The sequence below is a fragment of the Psammomys obesus genome, unplaced genomic scaffold, assembly GCF_907164565.1.
Source record: "Psammomys obesus unplaced genomic scaffold, mPsaObe1.curated_primary_1811, whole genome shotgun sequence".
NCBI classification, from domain to species: Eukaryota; Metazoa; Chordata; class Mammalia; order Rodentia; family Muridae; genus Psammomys; species Psammomys obesus.
Window position 1 is genome coordinate 37085301 of NW_026596046.1, and position 18781 is coordinate 37104081.

General features: G+C 42.1%; 2 protein-coding genes across 2 annotated transcripts in view; both read right to left on the reverse strand.

Annotated features, from left to right (window-relative positions):
* Positions 1 to 466: 466 nt before the first annotated feature.
* On the reverse strand, positions 467 to 1419 carry LOC129688572 (olfactory receptor 51I2-like). Its single transcript, XM_055623490.1, is given in 2 exon segments — positions 467 to 780; positions 783 to 1419. Coding segments are annotated over 2 exon segments (951 nt in total).
* A 14953-nt stretch (positions 1420 to 16372) lies between these two features.
* The window catches only part of LOC129688595 (olfactory receptor 51E2), a 4747-nt gene continuing 2338 nt past the window's right edge, over positions 16373 to 18781 (reverse strand). Inside the window, exon 2 of the mRNA XM_055623524.1 lies at positions 16373 to 17552. Coding sequence (XP_055479499.1) covers positions 16547 to 17509 — 963 coding nt within the window. The 5' untranslated portion in view covers positions 17510 to 17552 and the 3' untranslated portion in view covers positions 16373 to 16546. The remainder of the gene's footprint in view (positions 17553 to 18781) is intronic.

Here is an 18781-nt window from a genome sequence, read left to right on the forward strand (position 1 = left end):
CACACAGCAGTAAACAGATAAAAACCTCTTCCCCTGCTTACCCATGACTCTGTACATACTTTTAATAATGTACCATTATAGTATATTAAATGTTTTTATATTTAGACATTTTGGATGTGTACTGCAATGTAAGGTCCATAAACCAAAGGCAATGTGGGAACCATTTTTCTGTTCCTGGAATCTAAAATTGGGCCAGAAAACATTGGATTTAAGAAAATATATGTGACATAAGTAAGATAACAAACGAACACAACACCTTTCCAGATCAGAGACTGTAGCTCAGTAGCAGGGGCCTTGCGTGGCACGTGAGTAGCCTGTGATATGCTCCCCAGCACCACAGAAAACAGTAATTTTCATTGCAGTATTACACTTACCATTGTTAGTAACATAACCGAGCCATGGGCATGACTTGATCCACCAAGTTTGGTGTTTTTGTCTCCCAACAACTTCACAGGCTCCAGTGTCATCAGGTACGGTCTTTTCCTCTCAGCATGGCCCTCCTGATAGGCTTGGATTTGACGCTGTAGATGATGGGGTTGAGCACGGGAGGAACCACAAGGTACACATATGCAACAAGGGCATGAACAATGTGGGGCAGGTGCCTACCAAAACGATGGATCATGGACACACCTATGACTGGAACGTAGAAGACCAGGACAGCCAAAATATGGGAAACACATGTGTTGAGGGTCCTGACACGCTCCCTGGGAGAGGCTAGCCCCATCACTGTGTGAAGAATCAAGGAATAGGACATGACAATAAGCAAGGAGTCTACACCCCCGTGGACAGAACCACATAGAGTCCATAGAGGATATTGACAGTAATGTCAGCACAGGCCAGCTTCATGACGTCAGCATGGAAGCAGAATGAGTGAGACAGGAGGATCTTTCCAGGGCAGTAGTTCAGTCGCTTCAACAAGAAGGGCAATGGTAAGAGGGACAGAGTAGCTCGGGAGGTAATGGCCACCCCAATTCTGATGATGACATTGTTAGTGAGGACAGATGCATAGCGCAGTGGGTTGGAGATAGCCACAAAGCGATCAAAGGACATGGCCAAGAGCACTGAGGACTCTACCACAGAGAAGAAATGCAGGAAGAACATCTGTGTCAGACAGGCATTGAAGCCAATGAAATGATAGTCAAACCAGAGTACAGCCAGTGTGGAGGGCAGCGTGGACAAGCTGAGGCCCACATCACTTAGGGCGAGCATGGACAGGAAGTAGTACATGGGCTGGTGTAGGCTGTGGGTTCTCCTCACAGCCAGGAGGATGAGGCAGTTTCCAGTGAGTGCCACAGTGTACATGGAGAAGAAGGGGATGGAGATCCAGCCATGGACAGCTTCTAGCCCTGGGATGCCAGTCATGAAGAACGATTCTGGCTGGAAGAAAGAGACGTTGAAGTGGGACTGGGAAGGGAGCATCCTCTGAAACAGCTGAGGGCTCTAGGAAAATGTGATCTTTTCCATCTTGGAAGAAACCTTAGTAAAAAAGATGAAGTTGATGCAAAAAATATCTGGTGTAATATCTTCTGATTTGGGTCCAAGCATGAACAGGACAGATGTGAAGCAGATTTAGGAAGTAACTGTGTTTAAAAGGAAAAAAAATAAAAACTTCTAAAGAAGGCAAACAGGACTGGTACGATGGCTCAGTGTATAAACATGCTTGTTGCTGAGCCTGAGGACCTTAGCTTGTTCCCAGATCCAATGTGGTGTGAGTAGAGACTCAGACCATCTGAGTCTGGCCTCAGATCTACACATCTTCTCTGTGGTATATATCCCCCACACTAAGTAAATTAATAAACGTCAGATTATTATATGTTCATATTATTATAAATTTTATACCAGTGAGTACCAAAGTAATGGTTAATTGTGGGAAACAACAGTCTCTTCACAACTGAACCCTGCAACGAAGACTGTAAGAACCAACGCTAAGAAGTTTGCTGCTAAAGTCTCTCTCAGAAGTGGATGCCTACATTTGACAGAAGCAATGCAGTATCAGTGGGCATGTTCATGTGGAAGGAGAAAACTTCCACATGAGAAACCCATCTATAGATCAAGAACTCTGGGCGACCAATGACTACCAGGAGAGGAAGAATTATTGCCTCCCAGGGATGAGCCCTTATTGGTTGTCTGATTTGAAGTGGTCAGCCCTGAAACCACATGCACACAAATAACAGAAATGGAAGCAGCTAGTTGCATTTAAATATTTTTGCATACATATATATCTAACAACAATCAAAGAAAAATGGCATCTGTTTGAGCGTTAGGGGCATGGGTGTGATTCAAGTGAAGGTTCTTAGGAGGTGCTGTAGGGAGTGAAGGACAGAAGTGACACAATTCTATTTAAATTAAAATCTATAAGAATTAAAAAGAAAAAGCCTTTATTCGTAAGAAGTGCATGAAAAGGAAATGGAAGAGAATTCTGCATCAAAATAGTCTGAAAGTGAAGAAATGAATTAATCTGTGCTAGTAGAGAGTAAAAATAATTTGATGATAAAGGTAGTAAAAATCAAAATGGCAGATGAGAAATGGAAGAAAGAAAAAATATAAATAACAAAGCAGTAGGGGTACTGAAAAATTTCCTGTTACAAAAGGCATACTGTTAAAAGAAGCTAGGGTCAGATGGAACGGGAGGAGGACCTCCCCTAGCAGTGGACTTGGAAAGGGACAGAGAGGAGATGAGGGAGGGAAGGTGGGATTGGGAGGGAGTGAGGGAGGGGGTTATGGCTGGCATATAAAGTAAATAACCTGTGATTAATATAAAAAAATAAAAATTAATATAAAAAATAAAAAAAGAATTAATTAAAAAAGAATAATTAAAGTTAAATTGAAATAATGAACTAGAGAATATATGATGGTAGAATCTTAACATTTATTCTTTTGGATAGAATTATGTAAAAATGAAAAACAAAATATTTCAATTCATATTATAATGTTTTATAAAAAATAAAAAAAAAGACCGATGGAAATACCTATCATTTACCAGGAAACAAATCTGAAGGAAAAGGCAGATGTAGATTATATCAGGTGTTATATATTATGCTGCGAGAATGAGAAAACATTCTAGAGCTACCTTCTTAGTAGTAACAAACCTCAAAGTAGGAAAATATCTGACTTAACACAGAGATCTCTCAAGTCCACTATCCCAGTGCACTCCAGACCGCTGTGCACAGAGAACTGTGAAACATGTATGCAACACGTTTTTAGCCCAGGTAGACTGAAATCAAGATAGCTTTTATTTCTCAGAGGAGCTAAAATTATAAGATAAATATTTTCAGATTTGTCTAGACCTCTGGGAGCCAAAACTTTGGAGGTAAGAAAGAAAAGATATCTAAAACCAAACAGTTTTTTCCAAACGGTGTCTTTTGTGACGCTGAGCCAGGAATAACAAGATGAATTCATGAACAGAAAACAAAGACAAAGGAGACAGGCACAGCAGCGAGGGGTGCCCTGACGGGTGGAGGCGTCTCCAGACGCCGCGGTCACCAGGCGGTCACAGCTCTGGTTTTGGAACTTAGGATGAGAATATAACGGTTGAGTCTGGACATTGTTGGATACTTGACAACAGGGAACCAGTGAAAACAGCTGGGATTATGCATACGGACAAAAGCAAGTAGTCCTTTGCCGCGAGGGTGAAAGGGCTTCCGCGAGGCGGAGCACTGCAAGGAGCTGAACCACGTGCTCTCGGACCCCGCACTACGATGCTGTTGATGACTCTGCATCTTGTCATAAAACAAAAACAATGATCCCGCTTTCTAGATGCGTCATAACAATAGGACTAGAGAACTTTTCTTTTCTACAAACTCAGTGAAATGATGCGAGCCCATCAAAGGCCAATACAATGAGAGAAAATGATGTTTTGCAAAAATATTAATTTTGATTCATAGTTCCCAATTTAGAGAAAATAAAGAAAGGGGCAGGAAATCAGGCTTGCTAAGACACCCCCCGACAGAAAAATTCCAATTAAGGATAGACAAAGTGACAGGTCAAAATTTCTCCCACAAATAAATTGTTAAAGAAACAACAACAACAGAAAGAACTGATGACGTCTACTTCTTAATCTGACTTCTCAAAAGCCTGTAGAGTTTTAAAGGAGCATGTTTATGTCGTCAGCTAAGTAGAGTATGTGACTGCAGCCGGGCGCGGTGGCGCACACCTTTAGTCCCAGCACTCAGGAGGCAGAGGCAGGCGGATCGCTGTGAGTTCGAGGCCAGCCTGGTCTATATAGTGAGTCCAGGACATCCAAGGCTACAAAGAGAAACCACGTTTAAAAAAAAAAAAAAGAAAAAAGGAAAAAAAGAAAAGAAAAGAAAATGTGACTGTTTCGAGGAAACAAAATGTAACATATGAGCAAAAAAGTGTCTTTTTAGAGGAGACCTAGGTGGGTGGGTATAAAGCGATGCTAGTTACGTTTGTACCGCGATGCTCTATCTTGGTGTGGTTATGATAGTTCAGCCATGCTTTAGTGTATAGATGTTTTAAAATACAAATTTATTTCAAGCTGATTGAAGGCTGAAGAGTGGCCACGACTGATAACTATGCCACTGGACGCAGCTTTGAAGATACCCATGTCCCAGGAGCTTTCATTATACCCATTAGAAAATAAATACTGTTCTGTGATTATAAATTAAAAAAAAAAGATTGAAGTGTGGAGATCTATGTAAAATTTCACTTTCCCCAAAACCTCACTTGTGGTAGCAAGCTATGACACTCTCACAGCGGTGGAGGAGCAGAAGGAACAAAAGTTATTGTTTATGGTAAAAAGAGAAGAGAGGAGGAAACTGGCACAGGCGGTTTCTTTTTTCTTTCCTGTTCTTGAAGCAGTTCGCCAGATTCAAGAGAATTAAGAAGTTAAAGCTGGTAAGAAGAAAGGCGAGGAGATTGACAATAGAGTGACAGCACAGGAGCAAAAGTCCTGCAGAGGTTCAGAAGACGCGGGAGGGACAGAGAAATGAGAGGACCACACTGAAAACCGGCAGCTTGAGAGTCCTGGCTGTTAGCTTGATGCTGCACCAACCGCTATGCATGCTGGGAGGGGCGAGGGGCGCCCCAGCGGGAAGAGTAAGCAGGAATGTTTCTGTACAGAGGGCCTCTGAAAGGCTCTACCCTGCAGGGTATCGAGGCAGATGCTGAGACTCATAGTCAAACTTTGGGCAGAGTGCAGGGAATCTTATGAAAGAAGGGGGAGATAGTAAGACCTGGAGGGGACAGAAGCTCCACAAGGAGAGCCACTGATCCTAAAAGTGTTGGCACAGGGGTCTTTTCTGAAACTGATACTCCAGCCAAGGACCACTCATGGAGATGGCCTGGAACCCCTGAACAGAGGTAGCCTATGGCAGTTCAGTATCCAAGTGGGTTCCATAGTAAGGGAAACAGGGACTGTCTCTGACATGAACTGATTGGCCTGCATTTTGATCACCTCCCCCGAGCGGGGAGAAGCCTTACTAGGCCACAGAAGAAGACAATGCAGTCAGTCCTGATGAGATTTGATAGACTAGGATCAGAAGGAAGGGGAGGAGGACCTCCCCTATCAGTGGACTGGGAGAGGAACATGGGTGGGGAAGAGGGAGGGTGGGATTGGGAGGGGAGGAGGGAGGGAGGTATACAGGGAGGATACAAAGTGAATAAACTGTTTTCTGGAAGCAATGTAATATTTAAAATGAAAAATTTAATAAAATATAAGTGAAAATTAAAAAAAGAAAAAAACTAATCAAATGAGAAACAGTGTACTCAATGGAATAATATACTGAATGCTTAAATAAATGTTAAAATTAAAAAACAAAACCAAACAAAACTCCGCCAGTGCTGACAAGGGCAGCGGAGAGGATGGACAAATGCTGAGATGGGAAAGGAACCAGGCACACTTCTCACCCACTCCCTCTTCAGCTAATCCTAGAGATACAGCGTGAGTTTCACGTTCACATCTGAGCTATAAACTCCAGGGCTTTGACTAATCAGTCTGACAGTTTCTACTGTTTCTAGTTCCAGAAAATTTCTCTTTCCTTGGTACCAACCCCACTCTGATTCATCTCACCATTTGAGGTTGAGGTACAACTGCCACTAAGGTGGGAAGTGAAGAAAAAGCTGTCTGGGGCCTGGGTACCCACCTTGGCTGATGTTCCAGGATGTTCTGTCTGCAATGGAGAGACTGAGATTTACTTCCCTGCATAAGGAGTAGTGGCAGTAACATCTGTCTTCAGGGAAATTGGAGTCACAGAGGTGTCATTCTATTCAGGTCCTTGGGGAATGGAAAAGTTGGAACTTGCTTTGAATCCCAGAGAGAGGAAATTCCAGGTTACAGACTTCAGAGCAACCCGTCAGATCCAAGTTGTCTTCAGATACTAGCACCATCATTTGAGTTTAAAATCCATCCTACAAAATTTCTGAAGGCTCCTCTGGGCCAGTGCACAGGATGGAAACTCTGCAGGGCTTTCCTGACTTTGTATAGAGTAGGGGTAGGAACAATGGTTTTGGAGTCCAGTGCTGGCCCAAACAGTCTAGGGAGTCTGGGAAAACTTTAGAGGAAGTAGGTAGGCATGGACAGACTTCCAAAGCCCAGTCTGTGCTGAGTTCTCAGCTCTCATTCTGAAAGGACCAGGAATGAGATTTTGAATTTTCTAAGTGATTCTGCCAACACTCCTAACCAATCAAGCAAGTTCCAATAATGTTAAAATTTGAACCAAAAAATCTGAGCACAGGGGTCTTTCCAGAGACTCATACTCCAACCAAGTACCATTCATGGAGATAACCTAGAACCCCTGCACAGATATAGCCTATGGCAGTTCAGTATCCAAGTGGGTTCCATAGTAATGGGAAGAGGGACTGCCTCTGACATGAACTGATTGGTCTGCTCTTTGATCACCTCACCCTGAGGGGGGAGCAGCCTTACCAGGCTACAGAGGAAGACAATGCAGCCACTCCTGATGAGACCTAACAGACTAGCATCAGAAGGAAGGAGAGGAAGACCTCCCCTATCAGTGGACGGGGGAGGGGCATGGGTGAAGAAGGGGAAGGGAAGGTAGGATTGGGAGGGAAGGAGAGAGGGATTAATGGGGGATACAAAATGAATAAAGTGTAATTAATAAAAAAAAGCAGAACAGAAGAAAACGAAACAAAAAAAAAATTGGACAGTGCAAAAAGTATGGCTTACAAGCCAGCCAGGTTCAAATGCTTCTCTTATTTCTCACCACCTTTGAGCTCCCTCCCAGTCTATCTCAGTTGTTAGAGAAATCTGCCAGCATCAACTCTAAGACTTTTGTAAATCACATGGAGCTATGAACCATTTCATATTAGGAATATTGGGTTCATTCAGTCCCTAAAATTTTAATTCTCACAAAAACAAAACAAGTTAGAATGGATAAGAATCATGACTGAACATTTCCCACAAGAATATCTACAAATGGACAATTAGTACACGTGGAGATACCCGGTATCACCAACCATCAGGGAGCTCTAACCCACAATGAGATGACACTGCACATCTGTTATTATTATAAAAATAATAAAAAGATAAGTTAAAGAGATGGAAAATGCCAATGGCACTTCAGAGAGAAATGGATTGTTGTACATATTGATGCAAATGTAAAATGATGCAATCATTACAGAAACGGCATGAAGATTTATTGAAAACTTAAAAATAGAACTATTGTATGATCCTTCAATCCCACTATTGGACATATAGCCAAAGGAAATGGATTCAGTTCCTGAAGAGTTGTCCGTGTGGTCATGTTCTTCATGAGGCTGTTCACAATAGCATGACATTATATGTGTCTGCCAATAGATTTTCTAATAATGTATTACAAAAATATAACTTTATCTCTCTCTGGAATATTATTCATCCTTAAACTGAGAAAATGTAGCAATACCATGGGTGAACACAAACTATAATGCTAAGAGAAGTAGACAAGACAAAGAGAAACAGATAAGGAATGATCTCATTTATATGTGTAATATAAAAGCATTATAGAAGTGGATGAAATTGACAACAAAAGAGCAAGTTTACTCCTCTAAGACACTGAGGGTGGAGAGGTGGCCGTTGTTGAAAAGGTACAAGATTTAGGTTATGTGGGCTCAATAAACTGTATAATCCTCATGTACAATATGGTGACAATAGTTAATTTTGATGTATTGCACACTTGAAATTGTTGGACAACAGACCTTAATTGCCTTCATTTCATAAAAATGGCAACTCTGTGAGGTGATGGATGTGTTGACTGGCTTCTGCCAGCCCTTTCACTATGGATACATAGGTCAGAACATGGAGTTTTCAGCGTACATACACAGTTTTTTTTTTTATTTATTTCTTAGTAAATCTGGAAAATATTGTTGTGTTAGCCTTATCTCTTGATTTGCTTTTAAGCCACTTAAGGTCTCTGTTATTTCCTTTCTAATTACAGCCACTGCTGTGGGCACCAGTTCTGAGCAGGCTCTCTGTCACCTTAATTCACTCTTGCTAAGGTCTGTACCACGTACCCTGAGCTTCCCACCTGGCTTTCCCTTTGATGACAGTATTAGTGGCCCAGGGAGTCACTGGACCCTCAGGCGTAGCCCACCTAGTAGTACTTGAAGCTAATGTTTATAGGATCCGAGATGGAAAACTGTCTTGTACATCCACAAGGCAGCATATTCTGTGCCAAATTTTAGGGAGTCCTGTAAGACCTAACAGTTCTTGTCTAAGGAGTGAACACTGCATTTAATCCAGTTCTTTCTTTCCTCTGCCTCAGTCTTGCTGAGGTTCCTCCTCAGTCACCAGAATGCACTGATGCCTGCAGTGTTGCAGCTCTGGCTTCTGGGAAACAGCCTGTGCTCTGGCAATGAGGCCTAGAGTGTCAGATTATATCGTTATCTTTCGCCTCTATAGTGCCCCTCTGCTTTTCTCCATTTGTGTCCTCTAACTTTAATCTGGCCTCATCTCAAATATAACCTTATTACCTGTTCTCAAATGTCTCTCCACTCTCCAAACTGCCTTCTCTTTTCCTGGTGTGGTCGCTGAACTTTTAAAAGTCCATTATGGATTATTATATTATGGGCTCAGTGTTCATAACCTTCATTTTATATCTTATATTTACATGATTCATTTTCACATTTCATGTTTTGGGCCACGGATGTGTGTGTATAAATGTTTTCTGAATATCTATCTTTGAATGACATTAAAGATGTATTCAAAATATATTATATATGCTTTAAAATATAATGAAACACATTCTTATGTATAATTAGTACACATTAATTTTTAAAAAAGAAAAATAATTTCAGAAATGGAATCTTATGTAAGAAGTGGGAAATAGTAAGAACTGGAGAGGAAGGAACTCTACAAGGAGAGCAACAGAACCAGAAATTTGAACAGAGGGGTCTTCCCAGAGACTCATACTCCAACCAAGTACCAGGCATGGAGATAACCTAGAACCCCTTCACAGATGTAGCCCACGGCAGTTTAGTGTCCAAGTGGGTTACATAGTAATAGGAAGAGGGACTGCCTCTGACATAATCTGATTGGCCTGCTCTTTGATCACCTCCCCCTGAGGGGGTGAGCAGCCTTACCAGGCCACAGAAGATGACAATGCAGCCACTCCTGATGAGATCTGATAGACTAAGATCAGAAGGAAGGAGAGGAGGACCTCCCCTTGGGGAGGGATTTGGGAAGGAGCATGCATGAAGAAGGGGATGAGAGGTTGGGATCAGGAGGGGAGGAGGAAGGGGCTTACGGGGGGGACACAAAATGAATACAGTGTAATTAATTAAAAAATAAAATAAATTAAACAAAGAAAAAAAATTCAGAAATGAGTACTAGGTAACTATGCACTAGCTGTAAGAACTGGTGACTATATTCATAAAGAATTCCAGATACGTGATAGGAGGCTGGTAAAATTTGGCTGTAAATGTACATCAAGTGTAAATCTTCTCTAGTAATAATAAAAATAGCCCAGGGAAATGTCTATTTCCAGAAATAAATACCTTGTGTTGCCTCATTTCTAATTAAACCTGTCGAGCATAAAAAAATACAACTCAGAGATGGGGATTACAGTGTCATGGAGCGACGCGACCTTCTCTGTCCTAAGGCAAACTTGCGCTCTGGCTCTCCTGGGGCTACCTAAATGAGTACCCTGGACTATCAGGCCAACGTAAACATGGCTGGGAACAGGGCAGCGCTTTTATGGTTATCTGTCCCCAGAGACTCTGTTTGCTGGGAAAGACACTCTCGCTACAGTGACCGTTGGCTTGAGAGTCCCAGTTTCAGTGGCCTCTCACAGAAGGACAGCCTGGAGCCACATGCCAGCTGACTAGGCTTCCCAGGTTCAGAAGCCCTTCCAGGTAATGGGAACAGATAGACAAACACTCTCCCAGGATCGGATTCCTGGAGCTAAGCTCTAGCAGTGGTCATTGCCCCCCCCCCCCCTTAATTTGCCATCTTTTGAAACGTAACCACATTTTCCTGCAACAGCCTTAGAAGCTGGCCTGCTGTTCCAGGGAACACATCAGTCACTTCAAGCCCTTCTCCCTCTCACTGAAATCCATCTCCCACCCATTGTACTCTTTTCCATTTCCCATCCTCTAATCTAGTGGGTTTTTTTTTTTTTGCTATAAAACCTTTGTTATTTTTAGCCAGAATAATGCATGTTCATTTTAGAAATATAGCAAATACAAATAAGCAGGAGAAAAATCATTCATCTTTCTCAAGTTCATATTTACATATATGTAACATACAAAGGTACATTTGTAATTCAAAATATGTGACTCTCATATTAATTTATAACCTTTACTCTTTTTGTATACCATCAGAAGCTCCTTTTTTTCCTAATCAGTAAAGCTCTTTTATTTTTTTAAAGTTTTTATTTTATTAAACGCTAGAGACTTCCCCACTTTTTCCTCTAACTGATTTAGAGTATCTGGTTTTATGTTGAGGTCATTGATCCCAGAAACCCACATACCTATGAATACTTGATTTTTGACAAAGAAGCCAAAACCATTCAATGGAAAAAAGATAGCATCTTCAACAAATGGTACTGGTCCAACTGGATGTCTACATGCAGAAAAATGAAAATAGATCCATATTTATCACCCTGCACAAAACCAAAGTCCAAGTGGATCAAAGACCTCAACATAAAACCAGATACTCTAGTGTTTGTATGATAAGAAGAAGGGAATTGGGAAAAGCGTGGGGAGGGAGGAAAGGAGAAGTGAGATCCAGAAGAGAGATGGAGAACTTGAAAGTCTGTTTTAAATGTTTTTTTAAAAAATTTTATAATTTATGTGTACTCGTGTTTTGCCTGCACCCTACATGAATGATTGTTTCCTGTGAAGTCAGAGAAGAGCTTTGGATTCTCTAGAACTGGAAATATGGACGGTTTTGCATCGTGTAGATGACAGTGATTGAATCTGGGTGCTCTTAACAAGACCTGTTTTTAAATTCAAGCTTTCAGGATAGTATCACCTAGTGAGTGACATCAGAGGGCAGAGACAGGAGGCTGGCTATGAACACAGACCTTTGTGTGCTGAGGTTTCAGGGCTCATTTTTACTATTTTACCTCATTGCTGTGAAACAAGATTTTTACAGTGTCCTCAGTGTAATATGAGTGTTTGTTGAGTGCGCACTAAGTATTGACGGCTACGTTAAGTGTTGACCAGGGATTATTGTTTCCACAGAAGCTCTACAAGGAAAGCGTGAACATTAGCTCTGGAAGAAAGGAGCCAAGCTGAAGAGTGAATTGACTTGAGGAGTCTTCCAGCAGCTGTTCTTTCTGTTGGGCCCGACTTTCATTTAGCGAGCCTTTGAATGTGTCCTGTGGTGAAGAAATCTGTCTCTGGGAGCAGTTTTGATTTTTTTGGAGAGAGCCGTAATTGGTAGGCACAGAGTGTAGGGGATTAGGCTGAGAAATGCCATGTTTGGGCAAAGCACAGGTGCTGGCGTAGTCAGAGTGTAACTTCCGCAGTCTCCTGTGCTGGTATGCCGGGCCCTCGGGGGTTCTTTAAGGCTGGCTAGTGACATTTTTAGAATAGCGTATTTGAAATGTGACAGGAACTTAGATCGTTCAGTCACAACCCTTCACTGAAAGAGTCTGTGAATTAGGGAAGATCACGCATCCAGGGTCAGAACGGAAAACAGCTCCGAGCCCCCAGATCCCAATCCACGGCTCTGGAGTAGCTTTGTGTGGGTTCCAGTCCAGGCTGTGCTTGTGCCTCTCACCACGTTCTTCTTGGTCATCCTCTGAGGGAACATAACACGGGAGAGGAGAGTAGGAAGTTCTCCCTCCCTGTTCTCTCTCTGTCTCTCTCTCATAATCTCCAAAGGGCTGTGATTGCACCGTGCACACTACCATTCTCCCCTTGTGCAGTTCTTCAAAACACCCTCAAAGCCTGTGACTGACACAGCGTGATTGGCACATTTACAAACGTCACAGTGGTAGATCTTACACTCACTGCTCTTACCACACAGGAAAATAACAACAGCAAGGGGAGCAAGGAGAAAGCTCTCGGAGGTGAGGGATAGATTTTCTGTATTGATTGTGATGACAGTGACCAGAGTGTGGACTGTGTTCAAGTTGTGTACATCATTGTATCTTTGTGTTTTAATCATACGAAAGCAAATTAGGTAAAGAAAAGGCATCTTATGTTCTCAACAGATATGCTCACCACCCCCGGAAAACAGACGAGGGAACCTCACAGAGAGTGAGTTAACCCAGTAACCTCAGGCTAGATTGGCATCACATTCTTTTTCCGTCCAGAAGCAACATAAAATCTTTGAAAACCAGTGAAGCCGTGCTTGTGTCTGAATCCTCACTGAGGTCTGAAAGGCAGGTATTACTCTAGTCACATTTCAGATGGAAAAGCAGAGGCTTGAGAGAGGAAACAGCCTAACGAGGAGAGGAGAAGTCATCTTTCAGATCTCTTTCTTTGTCACGTATAGATTCCAGTCAGTTCTCAAGTGCAGGGAAGTGTAGAAGACGAGACAGGACTTCAGGAGCATCTGACTTCAAGTCTGGGCTCCAACTTTTCTTTCTTTTTTAAACTGTGTGACTTGGGAAGTTTATATAACTAACTTTGTTTTCTACTTGGAAAAATGGCCTTCTTAGTTGCTCTTAGTTATGTGAGTAAGGTATTGTCCTAGTAGAGGATCACAGTAAGTCCCCAGTAAGAGCTACTTTTAAATGTAGTATAAACTACCCAACTCACAGATTTCTCAAACTTTTACCTTCGTTCCTTAGCTCAGTCCAGTGTGTCCCACAGCACACCACGACTCCGCTTACTTCACCTGTACTTGTGACAGATATTGTCATTCATTCAATTTCCCATTTTTTCCTAGGCACTTTTTGTTGCTTTTTGACTTTAGATATTTCCTCAGAAGACACACTGAAAACACCAGAGTCAGCTTTCAATACAATAGGAGCTGTTGGACAAGCATCTTAATTTATCGGTTGGCTAGGCAAGTCTCCAGGGCATATTTTAAAGGAAAGTCAAATACCCATTATCCATAGCAGTGACCTGGGTAATAACTACATGGAATATTCTGCCTCCTTTGTCACTCTCTTTGCTCTCTCTTCTTGTTTTCTAGAACCACATCTGACTCTACTTCTCTTGAGTCTGTGTTTCAGATTGTTCTTTGCATATCCAAATTAAGATACAAGGTATTTTGTATGTAAGATAGTGCCTCATGTTTATGCGATTCTCATGTGCTTGTAAATTTTGCTGAAGATCACAGCTGAAGACTACCAGTCACACAAAGCTAGATTCACTAACGTGGTAACAGAGGAGAACATATCAAAGGATTCAGTGTTTCAAAAGGAGACAGGTGCTTGTATTTATAGTGTGTGGGTTCTTATCTGTTGTTCATATGATGGTTTTAAAGGCAGAGGTTGTTCAGGGGTCACAACCTTAGAATATGTGTGTCCACACAGAGTTCAGATTGGTAAAACATGGGGCAACTGGTTTTACCAAATCTGAGCTTAGATTTGGATGCCTATTAAAATCGGGCTGCCACAGTTAATCTCCGTCTGTTTACCTGTGCTGTGTATGTATAATTACAGTGTGTTTCCCATGTTTGCATTGTTCAGGGTTTTGCTTCCCATTTTCCCATTTTTTAATTTTCCCATCACAGGAACACTTTCTTTCTTTATTAGGTACCCATGTCTCAGCTAGGTGAGAATCTCCAGATGGGGGCTGGAGACAGAGCTCAGCAGTCAAGAACACTGGCTACTTTTCCAGAGGACTGGGGTTCAGTAACCGATATCCACATATATCCCATCTGTATCTCCTGTCCCAGGGGATCAGATGTCCGCTTCTGGCCTCTGAGGGCACTGAATATATGTGGTAAGTAGACATACATGAAGGCAAAATATCCATGTGTGTATGAAAAATGAAATTCAGAGATGATAACGGATGTATAGACAAAAAGAAAGACCAATAGACATAGACATAATAGAAAGAAAGACTGGAATTTACGTTAGGGAATTGGCTTGAATGATTATGGGGGCTTGTCAATCCGAAATCTGCAGGGTGGGCTTTTAGACTAAAAGTTCAAGGAAGACTCAACATCATAGTTCAGGTCCTAAGCCTTGCATGCTGCATAAGTCCTTTCTACCCACGGGAGGTCAGTCTTTGCTCTATTCAGCCCTCATCTGATTGAGTAACTGCTTTTCTATGTACAGGGGACAGTCCGGTTTTGTTTTGTTTGTATGTTTTTAGTTTTTTTTTTCAAATTCCACTGATTTAAATATTAGTATCACTATAAAGCAGAGATAAATCTAGAAAACTGTACGTTCAAATATCTGGAGGCCGTGTCTCAGCCAAGCTCATGTAAAATATTAGTTATAACAATGTAAAATGATTTTCTCTCACCCACATGATTATTATTTTATTACTCCAATCAGAAAGATCTTGTTAAACTATTACACGATATTCATAGAAAGGACAACAAAGTTCACTTGGAATTTTTTGTTTCTGCTTTTGGCCTTGGGAATGAAGCCTATTGTAAAACTACAGGTAGGAAAAGTGCCAAGAGAGTGCACAGCTCACCTGAGGGTGTACAATGACAGAAACACCTTGCTGTCCCTGCTGTTGGACCACCCGCACTTTCACTGACCGGGCACAGTCCTTCCTGAGACCGCACAGCTGCCGTCCTTCCCAAGAGCTGTGACGTGGCTCGTCAGAGCTGCAGCACACTACTTCAGGCTCAAAATCATCCTTTTGGAGCTATTTTTAAAAGCCTTATTAATATATCTTCTTATACCTAATATATCCAAACCTCTTTTTACCACATTATTGATATATAATTGACAATAAAATATTTTACAGTACTTTAAATTATTTTTTATTGTGGCAGATACATATTACATAAATCTCACCATTTTAAGCTTTATGTGTACATTGAGTGTATTGACATTCTGTAGATATCACTACTATCTCTAGAACCTTTTCATCAGCGGTGCTCCCATACCTGGCAGGGCCCTCTGCACTATGGTAAAGAAGGCTGGAGGATCTCTCATATCTCCCAACATCACTCTATTGGACTCTATGAATATAAAAACAGTAAAAATAACACTGAACATTTTAAGATAAATTATTATGTCATTTGATTCCTAAGTCAAGACTCAGACAATATCATATATTATACATTCAAAAGATTTGAAAGTTATAGGACACAATACAAAGAAGACACAGTCAAGGATATGTAAGAGACTAAAAAATTGGAACTTCCTCCTCTCATCTGAGAAGAAGCAGGCTGCCCTACCCAGAGGACCAGTTTGCCCTCAAATAAGACAGGGTTAATCACTTAGCTCAAGCACAAAGACATCCATGTTAGCACACAGCAGGGAGAAAACAGAATTTGTAACAGGCAGAGGAAATAGATGGCAGATGTTGAACAGGAAGTAATATAACATGGTAGTAAAGCAAATGTAACCAATTATGAAATTTAATTTAAAATCTTGGCACAGCACATAGAAGAAAGTTTCTTTGATTGTATTAAAGCTTTGTGGCACGTTGTGGTGGGCAAAGGTGGAGCTTTCCCTGGAAAAAGAATGAGGCCACAGAGAGGCTGAAAAGCACTTCTCACGGGGCCTGGAACATGTTAAGCATACATGCTACATTCATAAGCATTGTTATTTAGGGCTTGGACATGCTCCTGGGGAGTGAATCATAGACTTGAAGAGAATGAGAAGACCCTTGGCCACCACACTGTTAGTTTCATGTTCTATATTTCAGAAGTCAAACAAAACAGTTAACAATAGCTTCATGACAAAGAAAATAGGAATAAAACAAAGTCATGAGTAATTTGAACATATTTCATCCAAGTCACAAACCAGGCCAGTTAGTTTAAATCACAAATCCTTCTTGCTTTATTTAGTATTATCTGTGTCTCATTTCACAGCAGAGTCTTTAAACCACATAATGTTCATTGATTATTTCACATTATGTCCACGATGAAGATAAACCATACATTAGTTCAGTATCCCATTCAGGGAGAAGCACTAGTGTGCTTACGACTGTAATTAAGCAGGTGTGATGGAATTACTACAGTAAGCCACGTAGGACGATGGGGATAGAGTGGTGAGGGTCATGTGTTTCCTCCAGCTTCAATGTCCTTGTCACAGCTGAGCTTGAGCATCGCTAGCACCCGTGTTCTGATCTGTTTGGTCTTAGCACCGTAGATGATGGGATTGATCACAGGAGGCAGGAGCAGGTAGACATCCCCCATGAGGACATGCACAATGGGGTCTAGGCTGTTTCCAAAACGGTGCACCACCGACAGGCCGATGAGCGGCACGTAGAAAGCCAGGACCACGCCAATGTGTGACACACAGGTCCCAAACGCCTTCGCTCGCTCTGACTTGGAAGGCAGTTGCAGAACTGTCCGTATAATCAGAAAATAGGACAAGGAGATGAACATGACATCTACACCCATGACCAGCAGAATGGCTGTAAGACCATAGACTACATTGGGTAACGTGTCTGTGTAGGCCAACTTCATCACATCCTGGTGGACACAGTAGGAGTGGGAGAGCACGTTGGAGTGACAGAAGGCCAGCCGCTTGATCAGCAGTGGGAGTGGGAAGAAAAATAGGGATCCCCTGACCAAAGCCACCATGCCGATTTGGACTGTCACTGTGTTGTTGAGCACAGCAGCGTGACGCAGGGGGTGGCAGATGGCCACGTAGCGGTCGAAGGCCATGGCCAGCAGGATGGTAGATTCAATTGCCGAGAGAGCATGAATGAAGAACATCTGGACAAGACAGGCATCAAAAGTAATCTCCCGGGAGTCAAACCAAAAGAGCGCGAGGATCTTGGGCATGGTGGATGTGGACAGAGCCAGATCAATAGCTGCCAGCATGCAGAGGAAAAGGTACATGGGCGCGTGCAGGCTCCTCTCTGTCCTCACGATGAAGACCACGATGCAGTTTCCGAACAACGCTACGGCATACATGGAAAGCAGGGGGAAGCCGAACCAAAAGTGAGCTTCCTCCAGTCCTGGGATACCAATGAGCACGAAGGTGGCATGGGTGAAGTTGCAGGAGCTCATTGCTGCCAAGGGGGAGGACGCAGAGGGCGGGCGCGCTGGCAGCCTGCAAGACAGGGAGAGGAGTCAGACAGTCGCTGGAACTGAGCGGTGTTCGCACTCCCTCTCCTCCCCCCTACCTCCAACTGCACCACACCCCAGCCCCTTCATAAGTCACAGGCTCTCTTTTCCACTGGAACAAGTGTGAATGCTCAAAATTCCTTTATCACTATTACTAAGATACATTTAAAATTTCAAAATAAAGCCTTGGGAAAAAAAATACTTATCTCCAAAATGTGACTCCCTCCAGATTGCCTCAGACTCTCCTGTCCCTATCTTAGTTGTCTGGATACTTTTCTCCCCTTGTTATGAAGTTACCTTATTAACTCTCTTTTCAGAAAATGCTATCCTCTCCCTCCTTTCTCCCTGTCTCTTTTCCTTTGTGACCCTTCTCTTTCACTTTCACCCTTCTTTATTTCTACCTTTTTTCCTTCACAATTCTCTCTCTCCCCCTTTCTCTTTTTATTTTTATTAATTCAAATTTCAGAAATATTTACTTGTATGACCTGTTGAGCACAATGCTATTTGTGAGACACTGGTATGAAGACGATTCATTTTGATCTTACATGGCTTGCCTTGGGGTAGGAGATGGATAAGTAACAAATACATTAGGCTAGGAAAGGAATTAATTCATTGACTTCAGGGGAATGATAAAGACAGAAGAGCCTTCCTAGAAAAGATGGCCTTTACATTTCAGTCTTGAAGCATAAGCAGAGTTAGGTACACAGAAGAGAGAATAAAGGTTCTTCCAAGGTAGGGGGACTAGAAAATAGAAACTCAAAAAGCAAAATGTAGATAGCTAAAATGAAAGCAAAAGCTAACATAAGGCACAGAGACCATTTTATAAGACAAAGCCAGAGAGCCAGAGAGAGAGAGAGAGAGAGAGAGAGAGAGACATACACACACACACAGAGACAGAGACAGAGAGACAGAGAGACACACACACACACAGACAGACAGAGACAGAGACAGAGACAGAGAGATAGAGAGAAACCAAAGGTACTAGCTCCCTCTAATCATCTTTTCACAGATGGAGGTGATAACAAGATTCATCACATCCAGCAAATCCTAGCTACCAGACACATTCCCAGTGATAGTTTTCCCCATTGTTTCTGGCCAGCAGCCATCTTTATGCCTAGAGGTCACCTCCAAAGCTTTTTCTCTTGCCCCAAAGAGAGCTTGCAGAGTGGTGTGTGTGTGTGTGTGTGTGTGTGTGTGTGTGTGTGTGTGTGTGTG